General features: G+C 40.9%; 1 protein-coding gene across 2 annotated transcripts in view; it reads right to left on the minus strand.

Annotated features, from left to right (window-relative positions):
* The window catches only part of LOC126355878 (low-density lipoprotein receptor-related protein 2), a 1254105-nt gene that overhangs the window by 131027 nt on the left and 1098798 nt on the right, over positions 1–24280 (minus strand). Inside the window, exons 1-10 of one of the 2 annotated variants that reach the window (XM_050006378.1) lie at positions 20771–20963; positions 16716–16973; positions 12852–13106; positions 9797–9913; positions 6504–6790; positions 3376–3611; positions 2984–3189; positions 2634–2825; positions 1492–1632; positions 126–335 (exon numbers count right to left, since the gene is read on the minus strand). In XM_050006378.1, the coding sequence (XP_049862335.1) occupies positions 126–335; positions 1492–1632; positions 2634–2825; positions 2984–3189; positions 3376–3611; positions 6504–6790; positions 9797–9913; positions 12852–13106; positions 16716–16973; positions 20771–20885 (2017 nt within the window). In that variant the 5' untranslated portion in view covers positions 20886–20963. Of the gene's footprint in view, positions 1–125; positions 336–1491; positions 1633–2633; positions 2826–2983; positions 3190–3375; positions 3612–6503; positions 6791–9796; positions 9914–12851; positions 13107–16715; positions 16974–20770; positions 20964–24280 lie in introns of those variants that run through there. The other variant, XM_050006377.1, reaches the window with a different exon arrangement.

The following is a 24280-nucleotide window of genomic DNA, read 5'->3' on the forward strand; positions in this document are numbered from 1 at the left end:
GAAATGAGAATATTCCAAGAAATAAACGGATGTGATTTTACTTGTAATTTTGATTTAACTGTTTCAAAATATAGTACTAACTTTCCATTCTCATTTCATTCATTTCCTTTTCTGTTATTACTGACCTGTTCCATTGCGGTGAATTCGGTGTATAACATCCTGCAGAACATCTGAGTAATAAATAAATTCATCAAAAGCATCAAAATCCAGACCAACAAATCGGGCTCTACGAGAGACAACTGGTAACATTGCATCGCTGAAACCTTCAATTACAGGATCCAACACACGCCCTTTAATGAATCTTTGTTGTGAGTACATCAAAAATTCATCAACATCTGAAAAAACACAAAAATTTTCAATATACTCCAGTTGCTTTCTGGTTCTAAAACACCGTAGAAAAATAATGAAACAGTGTATAAAAGTGGTGTGTTAAAATAACCAGAACCATAATTTATACTTTATTTCTTCTACTTATTAGTTGGACTTCCTGCAATATGATTAATGTTTGGCGTAAGTGGCGACAAAAAAGATTAAAGGTAAACATATTGTTGTTTTTATACCTTAGTATCACAAAAATCAGTAGCAGTTGTGGTAGATTGTAAATATCGCTAATTCCGAAAACACTTTTTTATGTTCTGCTAATCCTGACAACCTAAATGTGAAGGTCAGACGTACCAAGATCAGTGCAGGTTGGCTGGCTACAGTTGTAACTTATGGACAGGCAGCTGCATGATAAATTTTGTAATAAAATAAGTCTTGTGAACTTACATAAAAACTTTCCTCATCATAAACTTGAATGACTTGACAAATTTGCAGCTTCAATTATATCGATGTTTGGACATACGTACTCCTGCAAGCAGCTCTTTTTCGCAGTGGACAGAACGAAATCCACCCACAGAATCTCACTCAAAGATTGAAACTTAAAAGCTTATTTTCAGATCAACAGTGTTCAGAAAGTGTTACCCGACACTGATGGTTTAAAGAAAAGCATAGAATTAACTGACATCCAGTGTTTTTATGTTTAATGTGTAAACGCAATAGTTACAAAATACAAGGCGATGCCAATTTAAGCGTCGTACAAAACTGATATTCACTATTGGGCTGCATCAGTTGTAAGACATACAAGTTTTGTACTTAGCTGCCCCTTGCTCTTTACCTTATCAATTAAAGTAAATCTGAGTTCCATTCCATTGTGATTCTTCATCAATTGAAACAGTCTTAAGACATTAGTTCACCATGAAATGCATTAATCAGCCATTGTGAAGCAGTTCATCTTCGTAGAACTAACATTAGTGCTCCCCACCCCTTCCTCCACCATTACCCATTGTGATCTGGCCAGTTGCTCACTGGCGAGGTGTGAACACAAGCCAGCTCGCATGAGCAGACCAATGAAAGGTCTGATGTATTTCATCCCATAATAGGACAATCAATTGTAATGTATTTCACCTCACTAAATGACATTAGTAAAATAATAAATGGAAGTAAACTTACTGTTGCAACTTCTCCGGTCTTGGGCTAGCCTGAACCCAATATTACACGCACAGCGATAGCCGAGAATTCCTGGTGCATCCCCAACTGTCACAATGCACATGTGCTGACAGCCACCATTATTTGTGTGACAAGGATTTGATACTGTTAAATAAAAAGCATTCAAAATAAATACAATGTCTTTAATAATTTGACAAAGTTATTTAAACACACACAACACTTAACACCATAATATGTACACCATAATCAACAACTTTAGTCCTGAGATTAACTACACCATAAATGGAACATCATGAAACTAAAATTTCTGATTGCCCTGTACAACCATCAGCAACATGGCAGCTAAAGGGTTTCTTTTAAAAGAATTTGGAACAGAGATAGCTCTGCATTCACATAATCTCACACTTCCATATTCCTCTTTCCTTTATTTTTCTTTTGCCTTGTGCAAACACATTCTCTCTCTCTCTCTCTCTCTCTCTCTCTCTCTCTCTCTCTCTCTCTCTCTCTCTCTTTAACTAATTGTACTGTCTATCGGTCTTCCATTTTCCCCCCACAACATAAATTTGTTGTTACAGTTAATAGGAATAGCACTACAGATTAGAAAGGTTCATGGAGTTCTCCAGTCCCTGAAATGCCAACTGCTAAGTTTATCGTAAATATCTAACAAGTATTTGAAATGAATGATAACTTAAACTGTTAATAACAGATAACTGAAGTGTGAATGTTACTGTAACTTACTAGGAAATTCAACACTGTTGTTATTACTGCAGTTGCTAATATGCTGCTTGCTGCAAATAATGTTTATCAAATAACCAAACATGTTTATCAAATAACCAAACAGGCTGTATGGTTCGCACACAATCATCACTCACTCACAACTACCACCACCATCACCACCAACAACAACACCTCTTCTAATAACAGCAACAACACTTCCAGCCATTTATTCATCATTTTTTGTAGTTCTCATCAGGGAGAAAAACCTTCATGGGTGTGGAATAAGTCTCATTTATAAATAGGATTTGTACTAAAGACACTTATTTAGGAGGTACTCAAATGACTTCTGGTGCTTGATGTAGCTCCGATTTTTACATTAAACGAGTAAAATATTGAATTTAAATGATTTGTCTTTCTTTTGTTCTTACCTTGTTGTTGAATTAAGCTATGTACAGCTTTCACAGCCTTTGGTTCTTTAACATCCCTCATACGGTAAATATCTAATATTGATTTCGTTCCTTCATATTTGTTTACACTAACAATGCCTTGCTTTGTGCTATCAGACCAGTAAATACGATTTTCAAATACTGTGAGTCGAGATGGAGATGGTACTGGTTGTCCTGGAAAATTAAAGTTCCAGGTTAATGGATACGTACACATTAACATATCTGTGAGTCTGAGAATGAATTTTCATTGGGTGGCAGCATATGTGATCAATATTTTTACTGAATTTATTTCCCAGAGTTTATGTCCAAATTAAATATTCAGCCATAGCTACCTCTTAAAACAAGAAATCGTTGACCGCCTTCATAATCCACAGTTTCAATATAATCAAGCAGTGAATCACACCAAAATACTCTTTTTGCAATGATGTCAACTGACACTCCTGAAGCCTTATACGCTGCCTCTGATACAATAGCACGAGAATTTGTTCCATCCATATTTGCACGTAGAATCTGAGTGCTATCTGCTATAAACATGTACCTGAATAACAACAACAGCAAATAATTTATCACGGGAAATGAAACATAAATATTAGAAAATTTAACATCATTCTGAGAATGATTCAAACTATTATCAAACTCTAAAACATAATTTTTCATTTTTTCAGTTTATAGTAAAATTTGTGACTTCTAATGATAATAAAAAAAGTATGTGCTGCTTATTTACCCAACTGTAGGATCTAGCGCAATATCAGCAGGATTGCTTAAGTTGCTTCCCAGCACTATGGCATTCCATCTGCCGTTCAGTTCGAAAATGTCAATCTTCTGCCCAACAGCATCAGCTACATATACTTTATCACCAACCCAGTCTACTGCAAGAGCAACAGGAGCCCACGTTCCAGGAAGTGTAAAGTCTTTTGCACCATATGCGGATACTTCTGACATTAGTGCTTGAGAATGAATCTGGAATGAATTCATGGACAATGATTACATATGTATACAAATACATTAAGACTGTACTTCAGAAGGTGATAGTAGTCCGTAAATTACAGCTAACCATCGAGTAAATAGTGGCAGTCAGTGTCACATGTTGATCAAGATCTGCAACAGCTAATGTGGAGTCTAACAAGAGCCATAACTATATGTACATTACTTACAATTTCTCTAAGTGGGTAGATAAGCAGAAATAATCACTCAGCTTTTGCACAGACCACATATTTAACCAAAAAAGGGAAGTTTTAACTGCAATAATGTCTGGAAATAAAATGTATAATAAATGTTCTCTTAAAAGAAACCCATTAGTGGATAATTATTTAGTATTAAACTCAATGAAAAGTTTGTTAACAAAAAGTCTGAAGTGGAAAATATTTTTAACAATAATTTTTCAAAATGTTGTAGAGAAAATAGAATCAAGCTGTTTAATAGAAAATGCAACAGTGTATAAGGAAGAGGCCTATGCAATTTGACAACACTGAAATTCAACCCACATCTCCTACTGAAATTAGAAAAATAATAAATTGACTCAAATGTAAAAGCTTCCATGGAATTGGTGGCATGTCCAACAGAGTACTAAAAGCATGTTCACAACAGATAAGTAGGACTCTCAGCCACATATATAGTAGATCACTGAAACAGGGCATTTTTCTGGATAGACTGAAGTATGGTGGTGTTAAAAAACTTCATAAAAAAGGGAGAGGTCTAATGCTAACAACTACCACCCAATATCACTTCTGACAGCATTATCCAAAATTTTGAAGAAAGTAATGTAGCCAAGAGTAGCTTTGCATATTTGTAAAAATGAAGTACTAACAAAATGTCAATTTGTTTTTCAGAAAGGCTTTTCACCAGAAATGCTATATATATTTTCACTGATCAAATGTTACATGCACTGAATAAACAAAATCACCCATTGGGATTTTTTGTAATCTCTCACAGGTTTTTGACTATGTGAATCATGAATTTCTTCTAGATAGCCTTAAGTATTCTAGTATGAATCTGACAGTGTACATATGGTTTAATTCATATTTAACTAGAAGAATGCAAAATTTTGAAATTAACAGTACAGTCTGCAAAAATCAGCAAATGCATCTGACTGGGGAGGATCAAGAATGGTGTCCCACAGGGTTCAGTCGTAAGTCCCTATTGTTCTTAATATATATTAATAACTTACCACTCCATATTCATGAAGATGCAAAGCTAGTTCTTTTTGATGATGACCCAAGTATAGTAATCATACCAACAAACAAGAATTAGCTGAGGAAATTGCAAATAATGTCTTTCAGAAAGTTATTAAGTGATTCTCTGCAAATGGACTCTCACAGAATTTTGAGAAAACACTGTATATACAGTTCTGTACAGTAAATGGCGTAACACCACTGATAAATATAGACTTTGAAAAGAAGTTGGTTGCAAATGCAGAATTTTCAAAATTGCTGGATGTACGCACTGATGAGAAATTGAAAGAAACACATTGCTGATCTTCTGAAATGTTTAGGTTCAGCTACTTATGCTATTATGGTTATTGCAAGTTTTTAGTAATAATCATATCACTAAATTAGCCTACCATACCTATTGTCATTCATTGCTTTCACATGGTATCATTTTGGGTAATTCATCATTAAGAGAAAAAGTATTCATTGCACAAAAGGGAGTAATCAGAATAACAGCTAGAACCCAAGGAAATAACCTTGTAGACATTTATTTAAGAAACTCGGGATATTCACTGTACCTTTGCAATTCATATATTCACTTATAAAATTTGTTATTAATAACCATTTCCAATTCAAAAATAATAGCAAAGTGCATAGCTACAACACTAGAAGAAAGATCTTCACTATTCTGGGATAAATCTGACTTTGCACAGAAAGGGGTGAATTATGCTGCTAAAAAAATCTTTGGTCATCTACCAAATGACAGATAACCAACTAGCACTTAAAAACAAATTAAAAGAATTTCTGGATGATAACTCTTTCCATTAAGATGAGGAATTTCTAGATACAAAGAAAAATAATGTACTATAAATTATACTATGTAAAGAAAACTTATGTTAAGCTGACATATTCCAAGAAACATATTCATGATATATGGAACAAGTATTAATATAACGTAATGTAATAATGTAGTATCATTTCGAACTGACAACTGCTAATTTGGTACTTTGCTTTGGAGAATTATGCCTTACCTAAAAGTTGACTTGAGGAGATGGGGCAGAACTGAGCACAAAGAAAGAAATCTGCATTTGTGTACACATATCACATAACTGAATTAGGAAAATTTCAGAAATTATTGACAATTTTACATAAATTATTATTATTTACAAAATAGAGATCACAGGCCTCTCTTTTTTCTTCTACTCTTCTCTCCATCCTTATTTTTTAATGTTCTGTTCTGAAACACAGCTCTCTGGATGTCTGGACACATTTGCATAAATAGTGGGCACTTTTAGCCAGGCTATAACTTCCTTGTCACAATATTTACAATAACTAGAATGTATCTTAGAATCACATTTTTGAATGTTCTACAAAACCAATTTTAGAAACTAGTTACTTGATAGACTGTTTTATGCATTTGCAGAAGATTTATGTGAAAATGTGTACTAAGATTAACTGAATGTATTTTTGAATGGAAACTTTAAAATCTGACAAAAGGAGGAGGGTGCTGAAGGGGGAAGGCAAAGGATTGTGCAGAAATGAAACTGTAGGTATAAAATTATTTATTGTCTGTATGAATAATAAATGAAAACGGAAACATATCAACACTAAAGTGACATTTGACTTTTTAATACTCTGTTACATACATAATTTTATGTAATTATATAGATCACAAAGATGAAAACAAAACACAAATCTGTATTACCTTTCTTGTTTTGGTATCGGACCAGAAGAGCAGGTTGCGCCTGTAGTGGTAATCCAAGCCACTAGCACCAGTTGAGTTAGCTATGAGTTGCAAGTCTTGTCCCTTACTATTCATGCGCCAAACTGACAGGTCATGAGCAAAGTACAGCTGAAGGGATGAACCATTAACAGCAAAACAGTTCTTTCGATCTCTAAGTTCGTAGCCTTCAACACAACTGCAGGCATAGGAGCCATCAGAATTGACGCATAATTGATCACAGTATCCCCACTTTGTGCACTCATCAAGATCTGTAAAAGATTGGGTGAAATATTTACAGAAAATGCAAAAGATGTACTACAAACAAATAGGAATAATGCATATTAAAAAAAAAGGTATTACAACCATGGAATATATTTGGGTCAAACTGGCACATTTCAGTTTTTATGGTCACAATACAGATTAACAAAAAAAAATACACACTGAAACCATCACAAAGATCTGTCTGATGCCTATTTTAACTACTTAACAGTAAAATTATTAGAAGAGGTAAATGTTTATTGCTCATATAATTTTATCCTGATGAAGTCATCATAACTGTTGACCAAAATGCACAGCAATCATGTGAAGTAAATTGGTTGTTACTAAATATGAAGAAAAATAAGCAAACATATCAGTGCAAAGAAATTATGAACTAGTGGATAGTGCTGACCTAGCAGGTGTCAGGACAGAATTTATGAAAAACTCTTGCAAGTCCATAAGTGAAACATAAAGATAATTTAATGTGCTGTGAGCCATTTTAGACCGTATAGCATATCAAGGACTTTGTTTATATGGTGATAAACTGTATCACTTTTGGAAACCTGGAGCATGGAAGAGTATTCAGTGATAAGAGTTTCCTACAGATGTGATTTGTTGTGTGAATGGCAATGCAGACATTAAGAAGAGCCAATAATGCCACATTCAAATTCTGGATACTAAGTTTTTTTTTATTTTGTGAAGAGCAAAATTTTATGTTTATGAACATTTACAGCAGGCTGCCAATTTTTGCACCACTTTGAAATCTTATTGAGATCTGACTGAATATTTATGCAGCACCTTTCAAATTGTACTTCAGTACTGACAACTGCATCATTTGCAAATAGTGATGATTGACGGAGGACATCGAAAGGGTGCAAAAAAGGACAGCTCGTTTTGTATTATCATGTTATAGGGGAGAGAGTGTGGCAGATATGATACACGAGTTGGGATGGAAGTCATTAAAGCATAGACGTTTTTCGTCGCGGCGAGACCTTTTTACAAAATTTCAGTCACCAACTTTCTCTTCCGAATGCGAAAATATTTTGTTGAGGCCAACCTACATAGGTAGGAATGATCATCAAAATAAAATAAGAGGAATCAGAGCTCGAACAGAAAGGTTTAGGTGTTCGTTTTTCCCGCTCGCTGTTCGGGAGTGGAATAGTAGAGAGATAGTATGATTGTGGTTCGATGAACCCTCTGCCAAGCACTTAAATGTGAATTGCAGAGTAGTCATGTAGATGTAGATGTAGTCTGAGGTTACTATTGGTATTTTCACAAGGTCATTAATATATAGCATGAACAGCAAGAATACCAAAACATTTTCCTGGGGCACACCCAAATTTACTTCTACATCTGACGATGACTCTGCATACAAGATAACACACTGCATCCTCCCCAGCAAAAAATCCTCACTACACTTACAAATTTTGTTTGATACCCCACATGATCATACTTTTGACAAAATGCGTAGAGTCAAAGTACCGAATCAAAGACTTTTCAGAAATCAGAAATGCTGCAGCTACCTGTGTATCTCCAGGTCAATAAAACCAGTGTTTGATAAAACATAAATGTAAACACTATTCAATTTTTCTGAAGCTTTTCCTTCATGATGGGATCCACAGCATAAGATTAACTGATGCATCTCCAGTGAACTATAGCTGTTTACAATTTACTGAATAGTAAATTTCCTGGGCTACTAGGTTGGGCAGAACAAGACTTTTCTATGGCCACTACTTTCCCCAGCCATTACACTTTGTAGCTTTTCTTCTGTAATTACAGGACAAAATGCATGTAACATAATACTGTTCCCACCCTGTGTCCATGCTGTGGTGCATGTTTCAAGCATCTGTTCATGACAATAACAGTTTATCTGGACACGGCCATGCACCTGGAGTTCCACGAAATGTGAGTCACTCTACCAGGTCACATGTTTCCATTGACCCACAGTCCAATCTTGACAATCCCATGCTCACTGTAATCTTAATTGGTGATGGCACTGGGTCAGCATGGGAACATCTAGGGATTATCTGCTACAGGACCCCACATTCACCCAAGCACTAAATAATGTGCTCTGAAACACTTGTGCCTGTACTAGCAACATGCTCTGTTGTCAGGTTTGCTGTGAATTGTTGGTTATCTTGCTTTACCGAGTGGGCATGCATCAGATGTATCAAGCATGGACATCTAACACCTCATCACCTACTCACGGTTTCAGCGTCCTTCAAACACTATCTGCAGGTGGTCAGTACCATGCTTGTCATCATCATGTTTAACCATTTCTGAGCTGCTCAATCCCAGGCAATAACAATTTGGGATTTCTCAAAGTCATTTATGTCAGTGGATTCCTCCACTTGCAGCAGGTACCCCATCACTAGTATGAGTCTCAATGTGGCTCTGCTACGTTTATATGCTTTCCTTATCTCAACATGTGTCCACAAAAGCACAAGCTGGCATTTAATCTCATCGGGGGAGGGGGGGGGGGGGATATGCTCATTGGTCATAATGTTCTATCTCATTGTTGTATCTGATTGTACCAGATTGAATTCCCACCTTGAGAGCCTCTTACTGGAACTAAAATGTCAAATTTTATCAGAGATAATTGAGATTCCCAAAAACATAGGCCAGAAATAGGGTAGTTTTGACACTGCTCATCACAAGAATGGTTCCCTTTAAAGTTGCATCAAAGTGTACAAAATGCATTGCTTACACAGTTTTTGAATGTCTTACTAGTATTTGTACTGTTTGTATCTTCCATTATGCGGCCTTTACAAATGAGGATAGTTTGAAAGTTGAAGTAAGCGAGATATTGAAAGTAAGCCAGATATACTTTCAGTAATGGCGCAAACAGAATAGTATCATGTAATATGTGTTCTGAGCAGTTCCTGCACATTACACACATTTCCTTTCAGTTTTCAAACAGAAACACACTGTTAACCACCACTGAAAAATAAATATATAAATAATTAGCCACCACTGTAAAACAAATATATAAATAAGTACATAATAGTAAAGCTTACCAACACAAGTTCTGCTGTCGTTAGCTAAACTTCTTCCTTCAGGGCAGTAACAGCTCCCACCAGTCAATGAGGCTTGACATTTGTACTCACATCCCAAAGCTGGACAACTGTTTGTAGCTAAATAACAAACCGATTTACATATTTATAGTGAGAGCATAAAAGAAATTAAAAAATAAAGAGAATAACAACAGAAGTAATCAGATGAGGAAAAATTATTACTTCAAGATTTCAGAAATTCTCCAATGGACAATCTGAAATACTCCACCAATATTACAGTGCTGCCTCACTGATGGCACTGAAAACTATCATATCAAGCACGTTTCACATTGCAGTACTACCGAACTGTGCCAATTTGCTGCCTAGGTAAGTCAACAAATATAGTGTTGCTTAAATCTTACGTGCAGACTCCTAAATCATTTACTAATAAAGGTTTCTTGGGTTTCCAGCTGACTCAAGTGGTTTAAAATCCACGAGCTTTCGGTCGAGTACACCTCGGCCATTGTCAAGTGGTGACTGTCTTCTGGTTGCTGCTGCCGTCCTTACACAGCCACGCTGCCTTCCATATCACTGGTACCCGCTCCGGCACCGTGTATAGTAAAGTGTGCGTTGTGCAGCCGCCGCACTCGCTTCAACCTTCCAATGGCCACAGGTCCCACACTGTGCTTAGCTGCAGGCCGCCGTCTTTATTGAGTGCGTTGTCACAAATTTTTATTTCGATCGCTTCTTTTATTAGGCTATCCCAAAAACTGTTAGTTCGTGAGATAATAGATGTCTCATTGAATGCAATACGATGACCACACTTTTGCTGATTTCTCTGGGTACCATAGACGAGAACATCTCTCGTGTTCTACACAGCGCTGTTCAATGGTACGCACAGTCTGTCCGACATAGAACCGTCCACACCCACGTGGTATTACATATACTCCTGGTATTCTGAGGCCTACATCATCTTTCACAGGCCTCAAGAGTTGTCGAATTTTTGCTGAAAGCCTGAAGACTGAATCGATTTTATGCTTCTTTAGGAGCCAGCTTACTTTTCCTGTTATTGAGCCACAGAAAACTCGGGGCTTCTAAACCACTTGATGCAGCTGGAAGCCCGAGAAACCTTTATTAGTGCATATCGCCCTGAAACTGTGCACTCCTATGTCCTAAATCATTTCTATTAACACTGATAGCAGAGTAAATAGATCATATTACTTTTGATCTTGTACTGTATTTTTACACTATATGTCGAAGAACTTTGTACACTACATGTGCTGATGATAAGAGTGCACACAGTGATCTTTTTATCCTGGTCATATGGGCCTCCTCTAACCCATGATAATAAAGAGGAGCTGATGAATACTGTGCTCCCAGTACATCACATTCTTACTGGAAAATCTCATTGTCTATTATCAGCTCTTTTATGATGACATTTAAACAAGTATACTGTCTTCCCTCAGCAAAATTTACTGAATTGTTATGGCTACCTAAGCACTATTTATTATCATTTGTACTCCCATATAGGTGAATACACTCTCATCTGCATTCTCTCTCTCTCTCTCTCTCTCTCTCTCTCTCTCTCTCTCTCTCTCTCTCTCTCTCTCTCATTTTCTGAAGTTCTTAGGTTCTTCACAAACCAATTTATCATTGTGATCATCCACAAACCCCTTCATACCAGCACCTACACAGATAAGATTCCTTTGCATGTAGCATCCCTGTCATTAAAATATCCTTTTTATGATTGTGCCTGTTTCTCATTCTTAGTTGCTTCATTGCTTCATCTGTAATTCTTGTTCTCTGGGGTGATTGAAGGGTTTACTTTCATTCTCTGTTATCAAAGAACTCTTTTTGTGTCAATCCATCTAAGGTGGAATTTAAAAAGGAAATAACATGGAATATGGTGAAAGTTTTTCTTGTGCAAATTGATTTATAATTTGCTAGAATAAAAATCACATGAAAACTGCCCTCTGAAACTTACTGTTATATGCAGTGGTTTCCCACTGTTGGATCAATAAAATTCTGTTCGATAAAGAGAACTTTTCTTATGAATAAACTGATAGCATTTGAGTCTTTAAAAGGAGTGATTATGAATGTGAAGAAAAGATTTTTTTTTTTTACAACAAATGCTCGGAGAAAGAGTTTCCTGGTCAGTCCATGATCTCCACATAAAGGGTGGCTTGAATTCAGTTACTGTAAGAATCACAAACATGCTCCTAGTACCATAAAGGGAGAGGCTGTACTTCAAGATTTTCATTCTAATTTACTGCCAGCAGCAATGTTTGCCTATGTTTTGTGCATTTACATCTTTCATTCATGGTGTATGTTTATTTTCTTACTGGTTAATCCTGCCAACCTCTCTCTGGAGCTGTTCCAATCCCACCTTATCTTGTAATGACTTTCCCCCAACTATCTTAAAGATGTATACTTTTAAGCTTCTTCATTATTTCATGTTCATTTCTGACGAAATTTTTACTACTCTAGCTGTTAAGTATCATACACAGCATTCGTTCTAGTACCAGAAAACTACAATTCCAATATACATACTGAAAAATTGTGTATGACAAATCTTATATCAAGGATACAGGGATGCTAAATAAATAATTTAAAAGAATAAACGCTGTTTAAACTAACACTGCTAAAATTTTTTAACTACGTCTGTCTTCTTCTCAGTATGGAAGTAAATGTGTTCTCAAAATCACTTCTCCATCCGATTTGCTTTATAAACACTAAACGCCCTCAGTATTTACTTTGGCGCTTCATAGTTCTATTGTAATTATTAATGGTCTACGGAAGAAGGCAGCAATATCATTACACTGAAATGTAATAAAAGAATCAACAAAGCGAAACAAATATGCAGTTTTAACAAAAACTGAGAGAGGAGTATTATCAGTGTGCAACGAAATTTCAGGAACAACAATGAAACTTTACGTACAAATCGAATAGTAGCGCAACCACGAAATTTGATTATCGATATGTGAAACTGAGTATTACAAAGACCCACTGTATTGCGTATTATTAGAGATTTTGTTTGGTGAGACTTGAATAAATGCAGTGTTATTAACTTGGAACTTACAGCAAGCTGTTTCTTCATCGGCACCATCTTCGCAATCGTTTTTGCCATCACACAGTTGTGATCTCGAAATACAACGTGGCGCGCCGTCAGGGCCACCTTTCGGACACAGGAATTTGTTCTCTGGGCATGCTATTGCCGTACAATTCTGCTCGTCACTACCATCTATGCAGTCCCTATACCCATCGCAGTGGAACGAAGCCGGTATGCACAATGCATTTGCGCATCTAAACTGACTCTTATGGCACGGTGGGAAATCTGTGAAAAATAAAGACACACAAATATAAATCAACAACAAAGAACATGATATTAAAAAACGAACACACAAGCCGTAATAAATAAACTTCATTTATAATGACTATCCCTTTCCATTGACGCCCAGACTGGTACAAACGTTAGCAAACAAAAACACGTAGAGTCGTGATCAGCACTGTAAAAAAAAAAAAAAAAGAAGGGAGTGTTAGGTTACAAGGTTTGATGAATGGCGATGATACTGGAGACAGAGCACAGGTTCGAATTTGGAAAGGGTGTGGAAGGAAATCGACAGTGTCCTTTTTGTAAGGAACGATTGCAACATTTGCCCGGAAACACGGAAAACGTAAATCTGTGTAGCTGGGTATATAATATCATGCTCCCGAAAGCAAGTCCAGGGTCTTAAAACTCAGCTGTGGAGGAATTACTACTAAGTGAGACAAGTTTTATGTCACGGCGATAGCCAAAATTCTTTTCCACGCAAAATTATTTCAAAACTCTGAATAAACACAGAAGAATATGTTTGATATGCGGATATCAGATAATGAATTCTACCAGAATTTGGCACCGCTGAGTAGACACTGCAAGCATTACTGCCGGAAAACCACCGTTCCTGCTGCAGGTTTCATGCTGGCTTTTATAATCACCCTCACCAATGCTTGATGGTCCCTGCCCATTCAGTACATGACGCGCGCCTAGTCTTGGCTGTCATCATCACATAGCCAACAGCCGACTGGGCAGTTATATGAAAGAAAGTCGTAAGCAGTGGTTTATTTGTGACATGCAAAAAGTTTGAAGACGTGACAAGAGGTACTAATACGTCTCACACTTTTTGCACGTCACAAGTAAACAACTGCTTACGACTTTCATTCATCTGTATGAAATTTTCCTGTGCTGCACGTAGATGGCTACTATGAGTATATTATAGCTGTAAAGAAAGGCATTTAACGAATGATTTCGCCATATTGTCTTGTGCTTTTGATTCGGCGAGTGTGTACTCCACTACTGGCCATTCAAAAGCCCCGCCCGCAGTTTATCAGAAAAATGGCCGCCGTATCGTCCGGTTGGCCACTCTCTCCCTATACAGGCTCTCTAGGATTCGTAAGCTTGCAGCGCTCCAAGTGGTCTGGTAGCGAACCGAAGTCGTGTTACCCGAAATTCCTATATGAGTTTCACCCCCGTGATTGACTACACAATCCTCTCTTCCTTTTTTTCATGCTGACAGACTCGTCTCTTCTGTTCTTTGACAAAGATCTTTTATGTGGCGCTCTAGAGTTAAAAAACAAAGTAGAATGGAATGATAAGAAAAAAAACATTTTATAGTGCGACCACCTCCTCTATTCCGTCTTGCTGAAAAGCTGCCTGGGTGTTTCCAGAACCTAACCTAAACTAACCCAAGCTGCTGTGACTATGGATACGAAGCCGTCTGCAGCATATTCCACTCGCCCATCGGTACAAGATTAATGGCATGCATTGTGCCCCTTGCGCACTCCCTACCCCACTCGAAGCAAGGTTATTAAAAAGAGTTGAAGGAACCCACCACCTAAACTTTGAAGCCATTTTTACAAGCACACTACAAAGTAGAAAGAATCCTATGAATCGAATCGTGATACGGACGAATCGTCGCTCAAAAGAATCGTAAGAACTATTGCGTGTTTCCAAGTCGTGACGATTCCAACGATTCTTGGTACGCTATGCTTCGAAGGGAATTTCTGAATCATGCCGAGTCGTGCCGAATGATTACGACGACCAGTTGGCAGTCTAGTGGAGAATGCGTGTGAATAAAGGAAGCTCGAAACGAACAAACGAAGTTTGTCGGCCGTAATATTACTAGTGAAAACCAAGCTGACACTTGGCGGTGGCTGACGGGAACGAGCGTAAAGGCATTTCCCATTTATTATAGCTACCATCAGACACCGCGCTGACGTCAGCTTTCATCAATTAGGGCATTACACGCATAAATCGAGAATCACGCTTCTAACGTCATATGTATGTTAACTTATAAATAAACTATTTCTGGCCTATCTTGGGACAGTTCGATTCTAACCCCATTAACAATTTCAAACCTGTCCTGCCATCTGTGAGTAAGACGTAGAACTTTCTGCATTCCGTAAGATTCGTGCCATCGCAGACTAGAATGAATCGGGAAAGAATCGTAGGAATCGAGTCACAATGTGAGATTGAATCGTAGGAATCGAATCGGGAAGAAGAATCGTGTTGCCCAACTCTACTACAAAGACGTCAAATAATTGAGCGACGCCAACGCTTCGAGCGGGTACATTTCACATTGTAGCGAACAGCAGACGAATAGAGATAGGTCGAACTCGTTCATACCCGTGAACTACTTCATTCATTTCACTCTTTGCCGCGAAGCGTTCAATTGAAGTAGGGCATTCGTGAAGTACGGAAGCCTGGCGAAGTTGCCCAGTTCGCCGATCAGCCGCTGCAACGCTCGCTTCGCCTTGCTCGTACAATAAAGCTTCGTAATACTTCACTATTTTACCAACAGATGGCGGAACTATGGAGTAACGTGCACCAACGTTTTACGCTCTTATAGCGTCTAACTTATATAGAGCATGGTCGAAGGGGACAATGGAAAGATAAATAAAGAAGCCCGTCACGTATAAAGAAGGTACTACATTTAATCTTGCTCGACATTTTCTCACGAAGCTCCCAAAAAAGTCTTTATCTGCCAAATGAAACATTATTTCTTGTATTCATGGACTGAAAAATAGGGATACCAACGAAATGTAGTCCAATTTTATGTTCCTTTTAAAATTTAATCCAAAATAGAATGAGTATGTTTAACACTGTCGCAAAGTCTATATACCTACGTTAAGTAATTATTCAGAAGTTTTCCTGTGGATTTAATTTTTGTTGAGAATAATAACCCATCAGATTCAAAACGTAAGCTGTCACCTGTGGTCATTGGTACGATTTCAGGTAAAATCCCTTTTTCAGTGTTATTAACAAACCTTTTATTTTCATGTTGGCTGTGCGTGCTCACACAGATAGCCTCTTCGTTTCTATCTTTAATATTCATTTGTCTTCAAGCGCTGCCAACGGTAGGCTACCCGTTGACGCGAAGTTTAACTGCACAAATAGTCACGGGTAATGATGTCAGCACTGCAGGTAGCAGCTGACGTTGCCTTCTCCTCGTCCCTTACCTCCCCCACCCATTGTTCCCCACAAACACCGCGCGATTCGTCGACAGGCAGCACAGGTAGGACTGAAGTGAAGGGAGGATGAGTGACGTGGGTGAGGGAGAGGGGAAGAGAGTGAGTGAACTAGAAAAAGTGTGGAGTGTGCTATCTGTGAAGATTTTGAAGTACCAGTTCATTGAAATTGAGTGGTTAGTTCACACTTCACTGGAGTGAAGCGTTCATTTGAACGACTCATTCACGAGCTCCCCATCACAACAGACGAACGCTTTTAAATCCACAATGGGGCTCTAGATGTGTTCATATTTCTTTGACGAATGGGGAGATTTGAGAAAGATCCCCGTTACCCTATCAAATTTATTTGACGTATGAAATTCGACAAAGAAATATGCCGGCCATTTTAGGTAAGGAGTCGGGAGGCAGAGACAAAGGAAGAGCGCGCATGCGCACTGACCGCAGTTCTCCTCGTCGCTGTTGTCGGAGCAGTCCCTGCGGTGATCGCAGCGCTGGTAGCCCTCGATGCAGCGCTGGCCGTTGGCGCAACGGAAGTGGTCCAGCTCGCAGGCGCGGCCCGCGTTCGGGCACCCCATCTCGTCGCGGTGGTTGCGGCAGTCGTAGTAGCCATTGCAGCGCTTCTCGCGCGGGATGCACGGGCCGCCAGAGTCACCGTCGTAGCGGCACCGGAAGTCGTCTTGCTGGCACTTCCGGTACGCTGTGGGCAAAACCAGCCGTCACACCCAGAGCTCACACGCAACCAAATAGAACACAATACGACCACTATTCCTAAATTAGCCTCTGACTGCCTATTAAAAATAAACAAATGCTTGTAGCTTCGTAGCGCTTGTGTGGTTGGCGAAGGCGACGTTGAAGGTCACATTACGTCAATCACTGTACGGGGTGACTTGAACAGAAACAAGCGTAACTTCAGGTGTACCCCAGGGCAGCGTAATCGGTCTTCTGCTTTTTACGATTTACATAAACGATCTGGTTGATGGTACTGAGAACGAGCGGCCTTAAGACTTTTTGCCGATGATGCTGTAGTATACAGGAAAGTAGTATCGCACAAAAGTTCTGAACAAATCAATGAGGATTTGCAGAAAGTAAGTGCTTGGTGTAATGACTGGCAGTTATCTCCCAATATTAGTAAGTGTAACCTACTGCGTATAACAAGGCGAAAATACCCATTAATGTACGAGTACAAAATAAATGCCCAGTCTTTGGAAGCGGTAACATCAGTCAAGTACCTGGGTGTGACTATTCGAGATCCCAAATGGAATGATCAGACTACACAAGTAACGGGCAAGGCGAACTCTAGATTGCGGTTTATTAGTAGAATCCTGAATCGATGCAGTCCTTCAACAAAGGAAATATGTTAGTTCGTCCAGTCTTGGGACCCTTACCAGTTGGGTCTGATTCAAGAGACTGAGAAGGTCCAGAGAAGAGCGGCAAGATTTGTGATTGGTACATTTAGCTATCGCGTGAGCGTTACAAATCTAATAGAAAGTTTGAAGTGGGACACACTTGCAGATAGATGGTGCGCTAAACAGAAGGGGCTGCTCACTAAATTCCGAAATCCGATCTTCACTGACGATGTAGAGCATATATTATTACCACCAACTTTCACATCGCGCAATGATGACCATTCAAAGATAAGGGAAATAAGAGCTCGTACTGAGGCGTTCAGACAGTCGGTTTTCCCTCGCGCGATCCGCGAGTAGAACAGAGAGGGGGGAGGGGGGGGGGGGGGAGTTTGACTTTGGCACGAATTGTGCCCTCCGCTACACACCGCTTGGTGGCTAGCGGAGTAGATATGTAGATGTAGATTATTGCGTTCGTCAGCGCGTAAGACTGCGATCACAGTGGCTCCGACATCGGCCGATTCCGCCGACGACAGTCACCAACCGGAGACGGCCGATCTGCCCACATCAGTACGCCACTACACTCTAGACGACCCTATCTCCCGAACGTCAGACTTCGGACGACAATCGGTGAAATTCAAATCAGTCTCTTTTCTTCGGCCAAATCGACCGATGACCTCGCACACGAAATATGGAGCCTGGGAAACTGGTAAGTTTAGTCAATGAAAGACCGAGTTTGTGACATCCTGAGGATGAAAATATTACAATCGCGATGTAATACGGAGTCTATGGACTGAAACAGCAGGATTATTCGAAACCGAAACAGGCAAAATCTTTATTGGAAATTTCATGTTTAGATTGTAACATCGAAAATTAATTTGTTCAAGTGAAGAGGGTGGCGTATCTTACATGCACACAGCTACTCTACTGGATCTTTTTGGTGGTAGGTTGTCATTAATTGTCTACATTACTGCTTACTGGCGTTTTATGTCAGTAGGATAATGATATTGTTAATACGAAGTGGTGTACAAAGGTTTTCAGAGTACCTCCTCCTACACTTAATGCTTGTGCTAAATAACAGTCGCTGAAGGTTAATTGACGCACGTCAGCACAACTTCAAATAAACACAGCGAAATACAGTGTTTATAACTTGCTTTTCAAGGTTACGTCTGCAAAATTTTAAGGAGCATGAGTAGGGAGCGGTTTAACTTAGAAATTATTCGTTGGTAAGACAGACTGAGATTCACTGGAAGAATCCTAAGGAAATGTAGTCCGTCAACAAATAAGGTAGCTTAAGAAACTCTCGTTCGACCAATACTTGAATATTTCTCGTCAATATGGGATCAGTACCAGATACGGCAGGCAGAAAAACAAAGATCTCCAAAGAAAAGCAGCGCGTTTCGTTGTAGATTCATTGAGAAGGCAAGAAAGCGTCACGGAAATGACCAACCATCTCCAGGGTCAGACGATGCAAGAGAGGCATTCTACATAATGGTGTGGTTCACCTCCGAGAGCGTACGTTCCTAGAAGCGTCGACAAATGCATTGCTTCCTTCTACTTATATCTCGCGAAAAGATCGACAAAATTTGAGAGTGATGGGGCAACATGGATGCTTACCAGCAATCGTTCTTCCTGTCGACCATACGCGACTGGAACAGGAAAGCGGAGAAGACCTAGTTTCTATTTCTAGTTTTTACTGAGTTTAACGAAGGCGATGTTGACCTGATATATTCGTCGATGCCCTTTGGCTACACTGACTAAAGGATTCTTAAGAAATACCAAATTAAGATAACCTGAAGATGCCTAAATAAGGCGAAACGCGTCGTTGAAAAATAAAAAATACATATAATTGCAACCAAGACTGTTTGTAACCAATACTATTAAGCACTGGTTTAATGTTATGCCAGATATGGACTGGAAGAATATATATACAGGGTGTTACAAAAAGGTACGGCCAAACTTTCAGGAAACATTCCTCACACACAAAGAAAGAAAATATGTTATGTGGACATGTGTCTGGAAACGCTTAATTTTCATGTTAGAGCTCATTTTATTACTTCTCTTCAAATCACATTAACCATGGAATGGAAACACGCAGCAACAGAACGTACCAGTGTGACTTCAAATATTTTACTACAGGAAATGTTCAAAATGTCCTCCGTTAGCGAGGATACATGCATCCACCCTCCGTCGCATGGAATCCCTGATGCGCTGATGCAGCCCTGGAGAATGGCGTATTGTATCACAGCCGTCCACAATACGAGCACGAAGAATCTCTACATTTGACACCGGGGTTGCGTAGACAAGGGCTTTCAAATGCCCCCATACATGAAAGCCAAGAGGGCTGAGGTCAGGAGGGCGTGGAGGCTATGAATTGGTCCGCCTCTACCAATCCATCGGTCACCGAATCTGTTGTCGAGAAGCGTACGAACACTTCGACTGAAAAGTACAGGAGCTCCATCGTGCATGAACCACATGTTGTGTCGTACTTGTAAAGGCACAGGTTCTAGCAGCACAGGTAGTGTATCCCGTATGAAATCATGATAACGTGCTCCATTGAGCGTAGGTGGAAGAACATGGGGCCCAATCACGACATCACCAACAATGCCTGCCCAAACGTTCACAGAAAATCTGTGTTGATGACGTGATTGCACAATTGCAACTGTACCTTCCTTCAATTGGGCCAACTGGCGGTGTGTGTGTGTGTGTGTGTGTGTGTGTGTGTGTGTGTGTGTGTGTGTGTGTGTGTTGTGTTACGAGTTTTGGACGAACCTGTGGCACTGCCTTCAGTGGTGACAGTTTCCTTTTGTTTACAAATGTGGCGGTATACATGTGATGTGTTACGACAGCAAAAGGAACCTGTGACCACTGAAGGCAGTGCCACAAGTTCCTCCAAAAATCGTAACACAAAACACACACACAAATGTAATACTTACTAATGTAAATCCTCCCGATGATGGAGGTTTAGACCTTCTAAACGCGTCGTGGAATTAATAAAACGGTGAATGGTAAGAGTGAACTTGTTGTTTCATTTACTGTCAGTAACAGTCACGGTAAAGCCTAACCTAAAAATGTTCGCATTTAAAGTGAGAACGAGTCGAGCGTTCTCAGGAAGGTGGTACTCGCTCGGTTTCCGGTGTGTAGGACTCACGCCGCTGCAGATCCCGGAAGTAGACGGTGGAGAGTAAGGCGCAGGAGGTGAAGAAGAGGCCGGCGGCCAGCACGTAGAGCTGCGCCTGCCTGCTGGCGAGGCTCTTGGGGCCCATGGCGTGCTAGCGGGGTCCTCCGGAGCAGCTGCGGTCTGTAGCTGGGTTCTGGCCGCATCGGCTGGCGGAGGCACACTGGATGGGGCGCCGCCGCCCCTCGCCCCTCGCGCCTCGCGGCCAATTCGCGGGTCGCGACCCGGCGGGATGTCGGCAAGTGGCTGCTGTGCGAATCTGCTGGGCCGCCGTCTTCCCGGCAAAGGCTGGCGGGCAGCTGCCGCACGGCAGACAGCGCGGGGCCTCCGGCATCGGCAAGTGGCCACTTGGGGCTGGCGAGTCCCGGAAGCGGTCCGTCGCGCACAGTGCTCACAGCACCCAACACGCTATAGACCACTCGGCACGCGCACGGCACTCGCCTAATCGGCACCGTGCCTGCAGTAGTACACTACTGGCTACACCAAACAGATGACAAACGGGTATTCACTGGACAAATATATTATACTAGAACTGACATGTGATTACATTTCACGCAATTTGGGTGCATAGATCCTGAGAAACTACTACCCACAACAACCATCTCTGGCCATAACAATACGCCTGGCCATTGAGTCAAACACAGCTTGGATGGCGTGTACAGGTACAGCTGCCCGTGCAGCTTCGACACGATACCACAGTTCATCAAGAGTAGTGACTGGCGTACTGTGACGAGCCAGTTGCTCGGCCACCGTTGACCAGACGTTTCCAATTGGTGAGAGATCTGGAGAATGTGCTGGCCAGGGCAGCAGTCGAAAATTTTCCGTATCCAGAAAGGCTCGTACAGGACCTGCAACATCCGGTCGTGCATCATCCTGCTGAAATGTAGGGTTTCGCAAGGATCGAATGAAGGGTAGAGCCACGGGTCGTAACACATCTGAAATGTAACGTCCACTGTTCAAAGTGCCATCAACGCGAAAATGAGGTGACCGACACGTGTAACCAATGGCACCCCATACCATCACGCCGGGTGATACGCCAGTATGGCGATGACGAATACACGCTTCAAATGTGCGTTCACCGTGATGTCGCCAAACACGGATGCGCCCACCATGCTGCTGTAAACAGAAACTGGATTCATCCGAAAAAAATGACTTTTTGCCATTCGTGCACCCAGGTTCGTCGTTCAGTACACCATCGCAGGCGCTCCTGTCTGTGATGCAGCGTCAAGAGTAACCGCAGCCACGCTCTCCGAGCTGATAGTCCGTGCTACTGCAAACGTCGTCGAACTGTTCGTGCAGATGGTTGTTGTCTTGCAAACGTCCCCATCTGTTGACGCAGGGATCGAAACGTGGCTGCACGATCCGTTACAGCCACGCGGATAAAATGCCTGTCATCTCGACTGCTAGTGATACGAGGCTGCTGGATCCAGCACGGCGTTCCGTATTACCCTCCTGAACCCACCTATTCCATATCCTGCTAACAGTCATTGGATCTCGACCAACTCGAGCATCAATGTCTCGATACGATAAACCGCAATCGCGATAGGCTACAATCCGACCTTTATCAAAGTCGGAAACGTGATGGTACGCATTCCTCCTCCTCACACGAGGCATGACAACAACGTTTCCGCAGGCAACGCCGGTCAACTGCTGTCTGTGTATGAGAAATCGGTTGGTAACTTTCCTCATGTCAGCATGTTGTCGGTGTGAATGCTCTCAAAAGGTAATCATTTGCATGTCACAGCATCTTCCCCCTGCCGGTTAAATTTCGCGTCCGTAGCACGTCATCTTCGTGGTGTAGCAATTTTAATGGCCAGTAGTATAGGATAGGTAAGCAGGCATAAGCCCAAGAGGCATCTTGCACTATAAGCTAACTAAGGGGCAACTAAGAGGTACAGAATGGCGGGAAATTCAAACAGCAACCTTGCTGGATGACTACGAGCGCATCCTGCATTGTTGCCAGATCTCCTTCCTCCTCTCCCCTCCCCATCCATTGCAGGTTGGCTGTTTGAGTTGAGACAGGGGACCAAGCAGCAAGATCATTGGTCCCACCGGATTAGGAAAGGATGACGAAGGAAATCGGCTGTGCCCTTTCAAAATAACCATCCTGGCATTTGCCTGAGGCGATTTAGGGAAATCACTAAAACTTAAATCAGGATGGCCCTACGGGCATGGTTGCCAGATTTATCCCTAATTACTATATGTCACTTTCATCCACGCCTTGTCTAATTAATTACACAGTTATTACAATTTTGGACCTGTCATGCCCACTCAATGATTTATTACCATAGTTTCTGACCCCAAAGAAATGTCTGTCACTGATTTGTCTCCCCACTACCGGTGGGAAAATCAAAAACTGGAGATGAAACGTTATCCTATTGGTGGGAAAAGGTGCCACAGCCTACTTGTATGCTAGATTTATCAAAGATGGTGAGTGTAATTTATTAGTACAATTGATCACCTCTAAAGCCCACCCTAATTTATTAGTCAAAAATAGCTACCACCAGAACAAAATAGTTGTTCTAATTTATTTTGTGAACTGTGTGACAATATCTGTCGTTACACTCATGTGCTAGACACACACACACACACCTGAAACGAATTCCTCAAGGAGGGGGGAGGTGATCTCACAACAATGCAGACTAGGCGCCCGCCCCATTATTGTGTGATTTTCCCCCTATTCTTAGTTGCTGCCGCCTATGGTAGCTTCCCTAGCTTGTAGTGCGGGTTGCCTAACCAGCCACCACCTGGGCTCGTTCCCGCTTGCCTCTAATATCATTTGGATGGAGGTTATAGCCGAAAAACAACACAGCTAGCCTAGGTTTCACCCAGTATGCTAGGTCTCCGATGCTCGCTTCCCTTACCTTTTATGTGAACAATTGTTCACAGGTACAGGCGAATGATAGTAAACAATGGCTTGTGTCCACTTCCATTCACTCCATTGTAAAGGAGGCTTATGAAGACTTTCGGTGCGACGTCTGATGTTAGTAGCTACTCATATCGAAGTCGAATGGCCTCGGTCGGAAACCTCAGCTTTCTCTCCGCACTTAACCTTTTCTATCACACGACACTGCGCTCAGCGCTTTTTCGTACTCGTAAACGAACACTATTGGCCCCAAACATTACGACAACAAGCTTAATAGCATGTTGGTCGATCTCTGGAACCCAATATAGAAGCGATTCTGTGTGTAATGGATCCAACAAGTCCTTGGTGGATTTCAGGAGGTTTGTTGCACCAGATATCAACACACAGGTCACCCAATTCCCGTAAATTATTAGCCGGCAGTGTGTGTTCTCGAAGTTGGGGGCCAGATAGAGACCCAAGCGTGTTCCATCGAGCTCCGATAAGGCGAATTTGGTGGCCAAGACACGACGTGAGTTCGCTAACGTGCTGCTCAAACCACCGCAGCCGATTTTGGGCTTGTGACACGAACAATTGTGCTACTACAAAATGTCATCGCCGTCGGGGAGGACAGCAAGCAT

The sequence above is a fragment of the Schistocerca gregaria genome, chromosome 3 (assembly GCF_023897955.1).
Source record: "Schistocerca gregaria isolate iqSchGreg1 chromosome 3, iqSchGreg1.2, whole genome shotgun sequence".
Taxonomy (NCBI): Eukaryota; Metazoa; Arthropoda; class Insecta; order Orthoptera; family Acrididae; genus Schistocerca; species Schistocerca gregaria.